The sequence below is a fragment of the Tachyglossus aculeatus genome, chromosome 2 (genome assembly GCF_015852505.1).
Source record: "Tachyglossus aculeatus isolate mTacAcu1 chromosome 2, mTacAcu1.pri, whole genome shotgun sequence".
Lineage (NCBI taxonomy): Eukaryota > Metazoa > Chordata > Mammalia > Monotremata > Tachyglossidae > Tachyglossus > Tachyglossus aculeatus.
In genome coordinates, this window is record NC_052067.1 from 52,878,772 (window position 1) to 52,895,366 (window position 16,595).

At 51.6% G+C, this 16,595-nt stretch overlaps 1 protein-coding gene across 1 annotated transcript in view; it reads right to left on the reverse strand.

Moving 5' to 3' along the window:
* The window catches only part of FRMD1 (FERM domain containing 1), a 59,687-nt gene that overhangs the window by 21,313 nt on the left and 21,779 nt on the right, over positions 1-16,595 (reverse strand). Inside the window, exons 3-6 of the mRNA XM_038772547.1 lie at positions 13,737-13,816; positions 10,157-10,233; positions 8,843-9,029; positions 7,490-7,645 (exon numbers count right to left, since the gene is read on the reverse strand). Of these exons, the coding sequence (XP_038628475.1) occupies positions 7,490-7,645; positions 8,843-9,029; positions 10,157-10,233; positions 13,737-13,816 (500 nt within the window). The remainder of the gene's footprint in view (positions 1-7,489; positions 7,646-8,842; positions 9,030-10,156; positions 10,234-13,736; positions 13,817-16,595) is intronic.

Genomic DNA, 16,595 nt, shown 5'->3' on the forward strand with positions numbered 1-16,595 from the left:
GCGACACTACAGACACCACCCTCCATCCATCTGCAATCGTTCTGGTAGTGGATCCATAGTTTTCTTGGTAAAAAATCCAGAAGTGTTTTACCGTTGCCACCTTCTGCACGGTAAACTCGAGGCTCTGCCACCCAGCACGGGTGAGTTTTGACTTGTAGCGGATTGCCTGCCACTCGCTAACCACTGCCCAAGCTAGGAACGGAATGGGTAGGCCCCTGCTTGACTCTCCCTCCCATCATCATTATCATCATCAATCGTATTTATTGAGCGCTTACTATGTGCAGAGCACTGTACTAAGCCCTTGGGAAGTACAAATTGGCAACACATAGAGACAGTCCCTACCCAACAGTGGGCTCACAGTCTAAAAGGGGGAGACAGAGAACAAAACCAAACATACTAACAAAATAAAATAAATCCCATAGCCGAGACTGGTAGAGGACTGGAAACGCTCCAGGTGCCACCCTGAGAGGGGTGACTAAGTGCTTGGGAAAGTGGAATACAACAATATAAACAGACAAGCTTGCCCACAGCAAGCTTACAGTCTAGAGGGGGCTAGTGCCTGACACATAGTAAGCACTTAACAAATACCGTGAACAAAATATATAGGCTTTCTTTCCAAGAGCCCCTATTGCCAGTTAGGAGCCCCTTTCCCAGGGCCTTGTGCCCCGAGCCCTCCTTGCCGTGAATAAGGATGTCCTGCCCACTCACACCTGTCCACAAATCAGTAATAATAATTATGGTGTTTGTTAAACTCTTACTATGTGCCACACACTGTTCTAAGCACCGGGGTAGAGACAAGGAAATCAGGTTGTCCCACGTGGAGCTCAAGGTCTTAATCCCCTTTTTCCAGATGAGGTAAATGAGGCAGAGAGAAATGAAGTGGCTTGTCTAAGGTCACACAAAAGGCAAGTGGCGGAGCCGGAATTAGAACCCACATCCTCTGACTCCCAAGGCTGTGCTCTTTCCACTAAGCCACGCTGGTGCTTCTTCTGTTGTATTGTCCTCTCCCAAGAATTTATTACAGTGCTCTGCACATGTTAATTGCTCAATAAATACCACACTTATCAATCCCTTTGCTGTCGGTAGTCCTGGGGTTGCTGAGGAAACACAACACCTCTTCACCAGGAGGCCTGCAGCTACGTGTGTTTGATCAGTAGCATTATACTTTAATAATAATTACGATATTTGTTAGGCACTTACTATGCGCCAAGCTCTGGGGGAGATGCAAGATCACTAGGACCTGCTCAGGGCTCACAGTCTACATAGGAGGGAGAACAGGTATTGCCTTCCCATTTTAAAGATGAGCAAACCGAGGCACAGAGAAGCGGGGTGACTTGCCCAAGGCCACACAGCAGACAAGGGGCGGAATTGGGTTTAGAACCCAGATCCGCTGACTTTCGGGCCTGTGTTGTTCCTTCTCAACGTTTCCTTGACATCACCCTCAATGGCTTGAACTTTTCTCTTCTCTTCTGCATCCCTGTTCTCCTCTAGCAGTAGTGTCCCAAACCCCCAGTGACATTTCATCCCAATCTAAGGTTCTGCCTTGACTGGTGGCATTTCCCTCCACCGAGGGCCCTTCCTTCGGGGCCCGTTTCTGCCCTCCTCTCTCCTCCTTGCTACGGCCGAGACCCATTCTGCACTCTGCAATATGAAGAAGCAGCGTGGCTCAGTGGAAAGGGCACGGGCTTTGGAGTCGGAGGGCACGGGTTCAAATCCCGGCTCTGCCCATTGTCAGCTGTGTGACTCTGGGCAGGTCACTTAACTGCTCTGTGCCTCAGTTACCTCATCTGGAAAATGGCGATTAAGACTGTGAACCCCCGTGGGACTACCTAATCACCTTGTAACCTCCCCAGCGCTTAGAACAGTGCTTTGCACATAGCAAGCTCTTAATAAATGCCATCATCATCATTATCATCATTCTCTCCCGGCTAACACTGCATCAGGGGCAACTCTCTCCTGACAGGGTGTCTAATCCCAACTACACCACTGCAGTTTACCCGCTGTGTGACCTTGGGTGAGTCACTTGCCTCATTCCAAACACCTGTCCCCCTCTTCCTGCCACCTTTCCAACCACCTGCTACAGTGCAGTCTTCTGCTGCATTCTAGGGCCCACTTCTGCACTGGCGAATGAATTCAATAGTGGTGGCAATAATAATAATGATGATGGTATTTGTTAAGCGCTTACTATGTGCAAAGCACTGTTCTAAGCGCTGGGGAGGTTACAAGGTGAACAGGTTGTCCCACGGGGCGCTCACAGTCTTAATCCCCATTTTACCGATGAGGTAACTGAGGCACGGAGAAGTGAAGTGACTTGCCCAAAGTCATACAGCTGACAGTTGGCGGAGCCGGGATTTGAACCCATGACCTCTGACTCCAAAGCCTGTGCTCTTTCTACTGAGCCACGCTGTTTTTCTACCAGCCCCTACTGCTGGGAGTAGTAACAGCATTTGTTGAGTGCCCACATCGATCAATCAATCTTACTTATTGAGCACTTACTGTGTGCAGAGCCCTGTACTACACACTTGGGAGGGTACAATGTAACAGACACACTCCCTGCCCGCAACGAGCTTACAGTCTGGGGCGGGGGGAGCTTACAGTCTAGGCAGGGTGTGGTGAGGTGCACTGTACTAAGCGCTGGGGAAGGACAAAATAACCAAGTGACATTTTCCCAGCTCACAGGATGCTTACAGTCAAACAGGGGGCATAAATATAAAAATTATTTACAACTAGAGTAGAGAAAAATCCATGAATTGTGAGGGTTCCTAAGCGCTGGAGCTGGCTGAAGGCATGACCAGGCTCAGGGGGTGGGAAAATTATTCTGGGAAGGCTCCCTGGAGGAGGTGGGGTTTTAGGAGGGATATGACCATAGGGAGCACTGCGGTCTTTCTGATGTGAGAAAGGATGGAGCTCCGGCATTCATTCATTCATCCAATTGTATTTATTAAGCGCTTACTGTGTGCAAAGCACTGTACTAAGCGCTAGGGAAAGTACCATACAACAGCAGCACGGAGTAGTGGATGGGGATAGTCCTGGGAGTCAGAAGGACACGGACTCTAATCCTGGTTCCGCCACTTGTCTGCTGCTTGACCTTGGGCAAGTCACTTCACTTCCCTGGGCCTCAGTCACCTCATCCGTAAAATGGGGATTGAGACCGTGAGCCCCACGTGGGACAGGGACTGTGACCAACCCAAGTCGCTCATATCCACCCCTGTGCTTAGTACAGTGTCTGGCACCTAGTAACCACTTAACAAATGCCATTAATATTAGGGAAGCCGCGTGGCTCGGTGGGTGGGTTCTAATCCCGGCTCTGCTACTTGTCTGCTGTGTGACCTTGGGCAAGCCACTTTGCTTCTCTGTGTCTCAGTTACCTCATCTGTAAAATGGGGATTGACACTGTGAGCCCGATGTGGTACAACTTAATCAATCAATCAATCGTATTTATTGAGCGCTTACTCTGTGCAGAGCACTGTACTAAGCGCTTGGGAAGTACAAGCTGGCAACCTATAGAGACAGTCCCTACCCAACAGTGGGCTCACAGTCTAAAAGGGGGAGACAGCTAACAACCTTGGATCTACCCCAGTGCTTAGAATAGTGTTCGGCACATAGTAAGCGCTTAATACATACCATAGTAATAATAATAATAATAATAATAATGATAATAACAAGAAACTGTGAAATTCAGGGGACAGCATGAGCCAAGGGATGGAGGTACAGCTGGATGCCTCACTTGGGAGACAAGGATAGTGGGTCAAGTGAGTCAGGTCGGGGAGAGCTTTGAAGTGGATTGTGAGATGATTAATCTGATGCTTCAGTGCCTTCCTTTCTTTCCTCCTCTCTCTCATTCGCGTGGCCTACCCTGATCTTCGGGCATTTCAGCACCCACGCGGAACCCTGCTCTAATCCTGGCTCTGCCACGTGTCTGCTGTGTGACCCTGGGCAAGTCATTTCACTTTTCTGGGTCTCAGTTCTCTCACGCGTGAAACGGGGATGGAGACTGTGAGTTCCACGTGGGACAAGGGACTATGTCGAACCTGATTATCTTGTGTCTATCCCAGCTGTTAGTACAGTGCCTGGCACATAGTAAGCGCTACAGAAATTTCCCCCACTAGCTGTAGGAGAACCTGACATTGCCCTCCGGACTGCTACGAGAAGAGACTGGATGGTGGAGGAGGGTCCGGCCAAATGGCCAAACGGATTCCCCCGCCGCTCCTGACGGTCTCCCAGCCGGGTCTCTGCCTCCCTCTGACAGGGTGCGGCCAAGGCAGCTGTGGGATTTGCACTCGGGTCCCGGAGAACCTGGTCTGCCCTCCATCAGCAAGAAAGCTCAAGTCCCAGCCTTAACGGCCGCCTCTCTGACTTCACCTCTGTTTCCTGGTCCGGACATTTCTTTCTTTTTTTAATGGGATCTGTTAAGCGCTTACTCTGTGCCATTCACTGTTCTAAGCACGGGGGTAGATGCAAATTAATCAGGTTGGACACAGTACATGCCCCACATGGGGCTCACATTCTAAATGGAGAAGCAGCATGGCCTAGTGGTCTGCTGTGTGACCTTGGGCAAGCCACTTGACTTCTTTCTCTGTGCCTGTTGCCTCCTCTGTAAAATGGGGACTGAGACTGTGAGCTCCACATGGGACAACCTGATCACCTCGTATCTCCCTCAGCACCTAGAACACTGTTTGGCACTTAGTAAGCACTTAACAAGTACCATCATTATTACTGTTATTAAATTAGGAGGAGGAGGATTTGATCCCTACTTTATCGATTGAGGTAGCCGAGGCACAGAGAAGTGAAGTGACTTGCCCAGGTCACACAGCAGACATGTGGTGGAGTTGGGATTTGAACCCAGGTCCTCTGACTGACAGGCCTGTGCTCTTTCCCCTAGGCCACACGGCAGCATTTCTCACTTCATTCATTCAAACGGATTTATTGAGTGCTTACTGCTCTGCACACAGTAAGCGCTTAATAAATACGATTGATGATACTGTGTGCAGAGCACTTTTCTAAGCACTCGGGAGAGTACAATAGAACAATAAACAGACACATTCCCTGTCCACAACGAGCTTACGGTCTCTGGCTGGTCCGAGACGAAGGCCCGGACTGTCCCTGTGACCTCGGCTCCCTGATTTTAAGAACCTGAAATGGCTTCCTTTGGTGACGCAGACCCGGCCTCTAGACTATAAGCTCCTCATGGTCAGGGAATGTGTCTGTTTATTGTTGTATTTTCTTCCCCCAAGCATTTAATACAGTGCTCTGCACATAGTAAGTGCCCAGCCCCCTTTTTCCTCTCCTCCTCCCCATCCCCCCGGCCATACCTCCGTCCCGTCCCCACAGTACTTTTCCTTCATTCATTCAATCGTATTTATTGAGCACTTACTGTATGCAGAGCACTGTACTAAGCACTTGGGAAGTACAACATGGCAACATATAGAGACAGTCCCTACCCAGCAGCGAGCTCACAATCTAGAATGGGGAGACAGACAACAAAACAAAACATATTAACAAAATAAAATAAATAGAATAGTCAATATGTACAAGTAAAATAGAGTAATAAATCTGTACAAACATAATACAGGTGCTGTGGGGAGGGGAAGGAGGTAGGGCGGAGGGGATGGGGGGAGGGGCAGAGGAAGGAGGGGGCTCCGTCTGGGAAGGCCTCCTGGAGGAGGTGAGCTCTCAGTAGGGCTTTGAAGGGAGGAAGAGAGCTAGCTTGGCGGATGGGCAGAGGGAGGGTATTCCGGGCCGGGGGGAGGATGTAGGCCAGGGGCCGACGGCGGGACGGGCAAGAACGAGGCCCGGTGAGGAGGTTGGCGGCGGCAGAGGAGCGGAGGGTGCGGGTTGGGCTGGAGAAGGACAGAAGGGAGGGGAGGTAGGAGGGGGCGAGGTGATGGACAGCCTTGAAGCCCAGGGTGAGGAGTTTCTGTCTGATGCGTAGGTTGATCAGTAGCCACTGGAGAGTTTTAAGGAGAGGAGTGACCGACCCAGAGCGTTTCTGCACAAAGATGATCTGGGCAGCAGCGTGAAGTATAGATTGAAGTGGGGAGAGACAGAAGGATGGGAGATCAGAGAGGAGGCTGATGCAGTAATCCAGTCGGGATAGGATGAGAGATTGAACAAGGGTAGCGGTTTGGATAGAGAGGAAAGGGCGGATCTTGGCGATGTTGCGGAGGTGAGACCGGCAGGTCTTGGTGACGGATCGGATGTGAGGGGTGAACGAGACAGCGGAGTCGAGGATGACACCAAGGTTGCGGGATTGTGAGATGGGAAGGATGGCAGTGCCGTCAACAGTGATGGGAAAGTCAGGGAGAGGGCAGGGTTTGGGAGGGAAGATAAGGAGTTCAGTCTCGGACATATTGAGTTTTAGGTGGCGGGCAGACATCCAGATGGAGATGTTTTCAAGGCAGGAGGAGACACGAGCCTTAAGGGAGGGAGAGAGAGCAGGGGCAGAGATGTTGAGTTGGGTATCATCAGCGTAGAGATAATAGTTGAAGCTGTGGGAGCGAATGACTTCACCAAGGGAGTGAGTGTAGATAGAGAACAGAAGGGGACCAAGAACTGACCCTTGAGGAACCCCGACAGTAAGGGGATGGGAGGGGCAGAGGGATTTGTACAGATTTATTACGCTATTTTATCTGTACATAGTTACTACTCTATTTATTTTGTTAAAGATGTGCATTAGAGAAGTAGCTGGCATAGTGGAAAGAGCCCAGGCTTGGGAGTCAGAGGTTGTGGGTTCTAATTCCACCACTGCCACTGATCACCTGTGTGACTTGGGGCAAGTCACTTGACTTCTCTGTGCCTCAGTTACCTCATCTGTAAAATGGCGATTAAGACTGTGAGCCCCACGTGGGACAACCTGATTACCTTGTATCTACCCCAGAGCTTAGGACAGTGTTTAGTACATAGTGAGCGCTTAACAAATGCCATCATTATCATTGAGAAGCAGCATGGCTCGGTGGAAAGAGCATGGGCTTTGGAGTCAGAGGTCATGGATTCAAATCCCGGCTCGGCCACTTGTCAGCTGTGTGAATTTGGGCAAGTCACTTCACTTCTCTGGCCTTCAGTTACCTCATCTGTAAAATGTGGATTAAGACTGTGAGCCCCCCGTGGGACAACCTGATCACCTTGTACCCTCCCCAGCGCTTAGAACAGTGTGTGGCACATACTGAGCGCTTAATAAATGCCATCATTATTATATAGCTATAATTCTATTTATTCTGATGGTTCTGACACCTGTCCACATGCTTTGTTTTGTTGTCTGTCTCCCCCTTCTAGACTGTGAGCCCGTTGTTGGGGAGGGGCCGGCTCTAGATGTTGCCGACTTGTACTTGCCAAGCGCTTAGTACTGTGCTCCGCACACAGTAAGTGCTCAATAAATACGAATGAATGAAAGTACAACTGAATGACTGACTGAATGAATGAAACTTCACTGGGGGCCAGGCTGTGGGGGGCTGCCAGGATAGGGCCCAGGCGGATCGGGGCTGCCACGTACCTTCCGCAGCTTGAAGAGGTGCACGGGCACGTCGTCCAGCAGGCAGGCCTCCTGGATGAATCTGAGCTCGGCCTCCCTGGAGGTCAGCCCTCGCTGGTCGCGATGCGCCTCCGGGGCGTGCTGCAGCAGATACGGGCTGCCCCGCTTGGAAATGATCTGCCCAAGAGAGAGAGAGTCCTGACACCGCCGCCTTCGCCCCACTCTCCACGACCCCAGTGCCTAAACGGGAAGTCGGTGGCCAGGCCCTGGGGTTGGGGCCCTGAGGCGACAGCAGGCCTCGGGGGGTCTAACATCTTACTCCTGGGGATGTTCTGGAGTCAGGGTGGCCGCAATCACCGGGCCACAGGACATGAGGGAGACCAGAAGAGGACGTCCCTGTCAAGGAGCTTCTAATTCGGTGGGAACAGGAGCAGTGTGGTGCGGGAAACCCACGGGCCGTTCCAAGTATTGGCTTTTTAGGGAGCCGGGGGAGGCCTCGGCCCTCCAATTTCGGCCACCCGCTTCGCCCCGGGCATCCCTCCTGGCTGTGCCTCCTGACCACTGGGCCCTGGGATCTGGCTGAATCACTGCTGTGGGTGAGTCAGAAGGCCATTGGTTCTAATCCCGGCTCCACCGTTTGTCTATTCACTTCTCTGGGCCTCAGTTCCCTCATCTGTTAAATGGGGATTGAGACTGTGAGCCCCACGTGGGACAGGGACCCCGTCCAACCCGACTTGCTGGTATCCACCCCGGCGCTAAGTACAGGGCCTAAGTAAGCGCTTAACAAATATCATAATTATCTAAGGGCCAAGTGCCAGGGACCCAGGGGGAGCAAATGGAGGGTCAGGGAGAAGAGCAGAAGTGGAACGTCCTTGGGGCGTGGTAAAGCAGAAAGGGTGGGCTGGGGTCGGTGGGGTAAGAGGGAAGTGTGGAAAGGCCAGGAACTCCAGGGAGGACACTGGACGGCAGCGCCGGCCAGGCAAGTTTTGGGGACCTAGAGAAACACTTACCCCACCCAATGAGCCAGCCCTTCAGGGGGCTGTCCACGAGCTGCCCGGTATGCCCGGATGCTTCCTGCCCTGCAGTTCTCCCCCTGACTCCCGACCCTCACCCCGAATCCAGTGGTCACTCACATGGGCTGAAGAAGGAGATGCTAACGTCACACCATAGGGGACGTCACAGCCGGTCTCGGGGCCGGCCGGAGGGCGGACGAACCCGCTTGGTTTAGTGGTCCTGTACTAGCTGCCCCGGGAAAATGGCCTCGCTCCTGACCAAACCCCAAACATCCTCCCCTGGGGGACACACCTGGAGGGGGATGGAAAGACCCCGCTTCCCCCAGACCTGCAGGACACCTGTGTCCGAGGAGGTACGCACCCACTGTGGGAAATAGGCGTGAGGCTCGAAGTACTTGCCCACGTGGGCGGCCGCTCGGTAGTTGCCCAGGTCGGCCTGCAGGCCGTAGGCGGCCAGCAGGAAGTAGATTTCCTCCTTGTGGGGGCACTGGGATCTCAGCACTTGGTCCTTGAGGTGGCAGTAATACAGATGCCTGGATGTCTTGTCGCTAGAAAGCAGGGTGAGAAAAACACAGTGCTCTAGGGGCGTTAGGGGGATGGGACGGGGGTGGGCATGGCAGGAGGAGGGGGACGAGGAGTGCTCAGGGTGTCCCTGCTCTGATTTGAGGCTGCTGGGGGAGGTGGAGTCTTCTTTTAGAGTGGGTTCCTCCCCAGCCTTCTGCTTCTGGGCCGTCAGCCCTCCCCGAGGCCCGATCTGGATCCGTGCCGACACCCAAGCGGCCCTCGGGATGGGGAAGAGCCACATGAGCACTGAGGAAGGATGGGAGCACTGGAGAGGAGGAAGGGGGAGTGAGCAGCGGGGAGGGGTGCAGACGGGAGCAGAGGCGCAATGGGCAGGGAGAAGGGAAGGATGATCTCTGAGCAGGTTTCTCGTCCACCTTCTTGCTCCCTCCCTCCTGCCCGGAATCTCTTCCCTCTTCACATCTGGCAGAGCACTGCTCTCTTCATCTCCGAGGCCTTTCTGGAATCCCATCTTCTCCAGGAAGTCTCTCCTGCTTAATCTTTCATCTCCCCAACTGATTTCCCACACCTCCACTATTGCCACTTTATCACGTCTGCATCAACTCAACGCTTGGGGATTCACGTGGCTCCTGAGGGGAAACGAGGGGAGGAAGCGAGGGGGAGAGAGAGGTGAATGGTGGGGGGTGGGAGGGCAAATGGCAGGAGAGAGCAAGGGGAGAGTGGCAGAGAGAGGTGAATGGTGGGAGTGGTGAGGAGGAGAGTCCGGTGGTTGGGAGGGGAAAGGTGGGAGACTGGGGGAGGGCAGGAGACGGGGGGAGAGATGAAGATGGAGGGATGCGGGAGATAGGGGGAGGCGGGAAATAGGGAGAGGGCAGGACCCACACTGCATTGTCGGCACTTTTGTATCCCAGCAAAATGGAAGGCTCTATATGGGGCAAATCCGAGTTCAGGGAATGACCCTGCAGCTGGGAATGGGAGTCGAAACATGGATCAGGCCTACCAACTCTCCTGGAATCGCCTCAGCGCCCAGCCAGTGCTCTGCACACAGTCAGTGTTCCACAAACTCCCCGGGTTGGCCGAAAGGTTGATTGACGGGAGGGTGGTCTGCCGCCCGTCGGCATCCCGAGGGCCATTTAGGAATCGGAAAGCTTACGTTATAACCCTTCCATTTTCCACGTAGTACTGGACTCGGAAGAAGGCAATGAAAGGAGGGCTGGGCTTCTTGTCTTCCTGCGAGACCGAAAGAATTCAGGGAGAAAAAGAACAGAGCCCATGGTGAGTGCCCCACAAGGCCGGCCGGCTGACCCTCCCCATACCCACCTCTAACATAGCAATCAGTCAATCATATTTACTGGGGGCTTACTGTGTGCAGAATACTGTACTAAGTGCTTGGGAGAGTACAATATAACAACAAACAGACACATTCCCTGCCCGCAACAAGCTTACAGTCTAGAGGGGAAGACATCATCATCAATCGTATTTATTGAGCGCTTACTATGTGCAGAGCACTGTACTAAGCGCTTGGGAAGTACAAGTTGGCAACATATAGAGACAGTCCCTACCCAACAGTGGGGAAGACAGATATTGATATGAATAAACAATAATGTACGCAAGTGCTGGGGGGCTGGGAGGGAGGATGAATAAAGTTAGCAGGCCAGGGTGCTGCCGAAGGGAGTGGGAGAAGAGGAAAAGAGGGCTTAGTTGGGGAAGGCCTCTTGGAGGAAGTGCACCTTTACTAAAGCCTTTGAAGAGGGAGAGAGTCATGGTCTATCGGATATGAGGAGGGAGGGCGTTCCAGGCCAGACGTAGGACGTGGGTGAGACGGATGAGATGGAGGTACAGTGACAAGGTTGGCATTAGAGTGAAGCGTGCGAGCTGGGTTGGAGTAGGAGAGTAGCGAGGTGAGGGAGGAGGGTGCAGGTTGACTGAGTGTTTTAAAGCCAAGGCTGAGGAGTTTCTGTTGGAGCAGCCTAGCACTGCTTGAGGCAAAGGGCGAAGACGGAGAGGCCAAAGGTAGAGGCTGGAGGCAGGGAGACCAACGGCGGGAAGGCCGGACAGGCGGGAGGCGGGCAGGCCGGAGGTGGAGAGGCCAGAGGGGGACAGGCTGGGGATGGAGAGGCCAGCGAGGTGGCAGACGGGGCCGGGCAGGATGGGGACTGTGGTTGTTTCGGGGGGCTGGCAAGGCCGCTGCAGGGAGAGCTGCTCCCAACAGCCTTTGCACATTCATTCATTCAATCGTATTTATTGAGCGCTTACTGTGTGCAGAGCACTGTACTAAGCGCTTGAGAAGTACAAGTTGGCAACATATAGAGACGGCCCCTGCCCAACAGTGGGCACATGCCAATGATCCCTAAGGTACATTCCTACCTGGGGCTCCCCGCCACCAATACACACATACACCTTTTTCTTTAAAATAAAACAACAACCAACCAGAATAATAGTACTAATAATTAGTGAGCTCAGCCCTCTAGACTGTGAGCTCACTGTGGGAAGGGATTGTCACTCTTTATTACCATATTGAACTTTTCCAAGTGCTTAATACCGTGCTCTGCACACATTAAGCGCTTAATAAGTATGATTGAATGAATGGATAATGGATAATTGTGGCATCTGTTAAAGCGTTTACCGTGTGCCAGGCACTGTACTAAGTGGTGGGGTGGATACAAGCAAATTGGGGTGGACACAGTCCCTGTCCCACACGGGGCTCAGTCTCAACCCCCCTTTTACAGGCGAGGTAACTGAGGCCCAGAAAAGTGAATTGGCTGGCCCAAGGTCACACAGCAGACAAGTGGCGGAGCTGGGATTAGAACCCAGGTCCTTCTAACGCCGAGGCCACTGCTCTAATCACTAGACCATGCTGTTCTCCGTCCCAGTGCTCTGCACATAGTAAGCGCTCAATAAATACGATTGATGATGATGATGATTTAGAGACAGGGACTGAATCTGACTTGATTACTCACGCCCACACGAGCCCTTAGCACAGCACTTAGCACCGAAGAAGTGATTCTCAGCAATGTTCTTCTCAGGAATCAGGCCTCCCAAAAAGTTGGCGAACAGGGCACCTGCTTTGCTCCGAGGGGCGGCCCGGGGGAAATCGACTCCTCCGGCCTTCCGGACCACCTCCGTCGCACTTCCTTGGGCCAGAGCCCGGGTGGAAGGTGGGTGAGCTCAATAACTTCAAAGTTTTAGGATCTCACGAGCTCCCGGGACTGTGCTGTGCCCGGCTGGGCTCCTGGTCAAGGGCTGAGTGGCCTGTGGAAGCCTGAGGGTTCGGGCTGAGTTGCCCCTGGGAACTGGGCGGGGTGTGAGCCCACTTTTGGGTAGGGACCGTCTCAATATGTTGCCAACTTGTACTTCCCAAGCGCTTAGTCCAGTGCTCTGCACACAGTAAGCGCTCAATACATACGATTGATTGATTGAGTGGGCTCTTTCAGAGAAGCAGTGTGGCCTAGGAGCCAGAAGGGCCGGGGTTCTAGTCGCGGCTCCACCACTTGTCTGCAGGGTGACCTTGGGTGAGTCAGTGCACTTCTCTGGGCCTCAGTTACCTCATCTCTAAAATGGGGATTAAGACCACGAGCCCCACGTAAGAACAGGCCCTGACAACCTTGCAATAATAATAATAATGGCATTTATTAAGCGCTTGCTATGTGCAAAGCACTGTTCTAAGCACTGGGGAGGTTGCAAGGTAATCAGGTTGTCCCTCGTGGGGCTCACTGTCTTAATCCCCATTTTACAGAAGAGGTAACTGAGGCACAGAGAATCATTCAATCCATCGTATTTATTGAGCACTTACTGTGTGCAGAGCACTGTACTAAGCGCTTGGAAAGTACAAGTTGGCAACATATAGAAACAGTCCCTACCCAACAGTGGGCTCACAGTCTAGAAGGGGGAGACAGAGAACAAAACCAAACATACTAACACAATAAAATAAACAGAATAGATAGGTACAAGTAAAATAAATAAATAAATAAATAGAGTAATACATATGTACAAACATATAAACATATATACAGGTGCTGTGGGGAAGGGAAGAAGGTAAGATGGGGGGGGTGGAGGGGGGGTGAGGGGGAGCGGAAGGAAGGGGCTCAGTCTGGGAAGGCCTCCTGGAGGAGATGAGCTCTCAGTAGGGCCTTGAAGGGAGGAAGAGAAGTGAAGTGACTTGCCCAAAGTCACACAGCTGACAATTGGCAGAGCCGGAATTTGAACCCATGACCTCTGACTCCAAAGCCCGGGCTCTTTTCACTGAGCCACGCTGCTTGTACCTTCCCAAGTGCTTAGAACAGTGCTGGGCACAGGGTAAGAGCTTAATAAATATCATCATTCATTCATTCATTCAATCGCATTTATTGAGCGCTTACTGTGTGCAGAGCACTGTACTAAGCGCTGGGGAAGTACAAGTTAACAGACAAGTTAACAATTAACGGACGCATTCCCTGCCCACAACAGGCTTACAGTCTAGACACCCTGCCATTTTCCCTATCTTACATTTATTTTAATGTCAGTTTCCCCCTCTGGATTGTAAGCACCTCTAGGGCAGGGTTAATAATAATAATAGTAATAATAATAATCATCATCATCATCATCACTTCCCAAGCGCTTAGTACAATGCCCTGCACACAGTAAGCACTCAATAAATACGATTGAATGAATGAACAATTGAATGAATGCTACTATTACTATTATTATTTCACGGTGCTTCCTGTCTCCCCGAGCACGTCGGCTTGGCCACTTACTTGACCGATCTCCTTCTTCCAATCCTTCAGGAAGTATTTGCTGAGCTTCTGTTCCAGGTCCATGAACAAGTACTCATTGTCTGAAACGAGAAAGAAACCCATCATTCATCCATTCATTCACATTTATTGAGCCTTACTGTGTGCACAGCCCTGTACTAAGCGCTTGGGAAAGTACAGTACCACGATAAACAGTGACATTCCCGGCTCAGGATGAGCTCACAGTCTAGAGGGGAGGAGACGGACATCAATACAAATAAGTCAAATTACAGGACATGTACATAAGTGCTTTGGGTCTGGGAATGGGGATGAGCAGAGATAAATAAAATTACAGAGATGTACAAGTGTGCTTTGGGGCTGGGAGGGGGGGAGGGAAAATAAATAAAATTATAAATATGTACATACGTGCTTTGGGGCTGGGAAGTGGGAGGAAGAGAAAAGAAATAAATAAAAATACAGAAATGTACACAAGTGCTTTGGGGCTGGGAAGGGGGAAGAGAAAAATAAATAAAATTACAGAGATGTACATAAGTGCTTTGGGGCTGGGAAGTGGGGGGAAGAGAAAAGAAATAAATAAAAATACAGAAATGTACACAAGTGCTTTGGGGCTGGAAGGGGGGAAGAGAAAAATAAATAAAATTACAGAGATGTGCATAAGTGCTTTGGGGCCGAGAGGGGGAAGAGAAAAATAAAAGAAATTACAGAGATGTGCATAAGTGCTTTGGGGCTGGGAGGGGGGAAGAAAGAAATAAATAAAATTACCGATATGTACGTAAGTGCTTTGGGGCTGGGACGGGGAAGAGTAAAAGGAGCGAGTCAGGATGACGTAAACGGGAATGGGAGATGAGGAAAAGTGGGGTTTAGTCTGGGAAGGCCTCTTGGAGGAGACGTGCCATCAATAAGGCTTTGAGGCCAGGGTGGGGCAGGGGGAGTAATTGTCTGTCAGATTAGAGGAAGGATGGAGGTCCAGGATAGAGGCAGGATGAATCCATCGATCGATCAATCAAGGGTATTAATTGGTATCATGGTACTGATGGTATCCAACCAATGGCATTCATTCACAATCTCCAAACTCAGGGAATCTATCGATGGTATTTATTGAGTGCTTACTACCTGCAGAGCACTGTACTAAGCAATTGGGAGAGTACAATCAATCGGGAGTACAGCAGCAAGGCTCAGTGGCAAGAGCCCAGGCTTGGGAGTCAGAGGTCAGGGGTTCGAACCGCGGCTCCGCCAATCGTCAGCTGTGTGACTTTGGCCAAGTCACTTCACTCCTCTGGGCCTCCGTTACCACATCTGTCAAATGGGAATTAGGACTGTGAGCCCCCCGAGGGACACCCTGATCACCTTGTAACCTCCCCAGTGCTTTGCACACAGTGAGCGTTTAATAAACGCCATCATTCTTATTATTACAAGATGACCGAATCAGTGGATGTGGCTCCTGCCCACAACGAGCTGCCAGTCCAGAGGGGTAGAAGTGGGGTCATTTGGATTGGGGGAGAGGGGGCGGGGACCCCAGGAAGAGGCTTGGAGATTCTGAAGGGGGGTTGACGACCCCCAACTTTAGGCTTTCTCCCCAGAACGGGAAGATCTCATCACCTTGCAGTCTTAGGGGTTCGTACAGGGTCTCCCTCACCCTCTGGGGAGGGGTCTCTGGCTGGGACCAATCCTTCAGGTGGTTTTCCTGCTGCCACCAGGGCAGCCAGGATTTGGGAAAAGGGGACGGAGTCAGTACCCTGCCATTCCCAAACTGCTGGACCTGCCCTTCCCGCCTGCCCTCTCTAACAATCTCAAAACTTGCACTCTTTCTTCTGTTTTTATTAGGCGTCGGTCATTGTGCTGAGCGCTGAGGGAGGCAGAGGATAATCCCACCCGGGGTTCACAGTCTAAAGGGGTGGGAGGACAGGTATGTAACCCCCATTTTACAGATGCGGAAAGGGGCGCAGAGCTGTCAGCTCTCTTACCCAAGGTGGCACAGCGTGTAAAAATAATAATAATAATTATGGCGTTTATTACTCTTTTACTATGGAAGCAGCAGCGTGGCTGAGAAGCAGCGTGACTCAGTGGAAAAAGCCCGGGTTTTCGAGTCAGAGGTCGGGGGTTCGAAATTCCGACTCCACCACCTGTCAGCTGTGTGACTTTGGGCAAGTCACTTAACTTCTCTGTGCCTCAGTTACCTCAGCTGGAAAATGGGGATGAAGACTGTGAACCCCCCATGGGACACCCTGATCACCTTGTGACCTCCCCAGCGCTTTGAACAGTGCTTTGCACATAGTAAGCGCTTAACAAATGCCATTATTATTATTATTATGGGTCACGCAGTGTACTGAGCACCGGGGTACATGCAAGAACATGAGATCGGCCACAGTTCCAGTCCCACATGGGGCTCACCGTCTGAGGTAAGAGGGAGAACAGATATTTAAAACTCCTTTTACAAGTGAGGAAATTTGAGGCCCAGAGAAGTGAAGTGACTTACTCAGGGTCACACAGCAGACAAGTGGCAGAGCCAGGATGAGAACCCAGGTGTCCTGGCTCCCGGCCCAAGCTTTTCCCATTAGGCCCGCAGCAAAACTGGCAGAGACCAGAAGACGTCAAAGAGCCCACTGTTGGGTAGGGACCGTCTCTATATGTTGCCAGTTTGTACTTCCCAAGTGCTTAGTACAGTGCTCTGCACACAGTAAGTGCTCAATAAATACAAATGAATGAATGAAAGCTGCTTTAGCCACTCTGCCAGTGAGGGGTGGGCAGGAAGCACCATCGCCAAATTCAATCAATCAGTTGTATTCACTGAGTGCTTACTGGTGCCGAGCGCTGTTCTAAGCACTTGGCAGAGTACAACAGAGTCGGGAGACACCTTCCCTG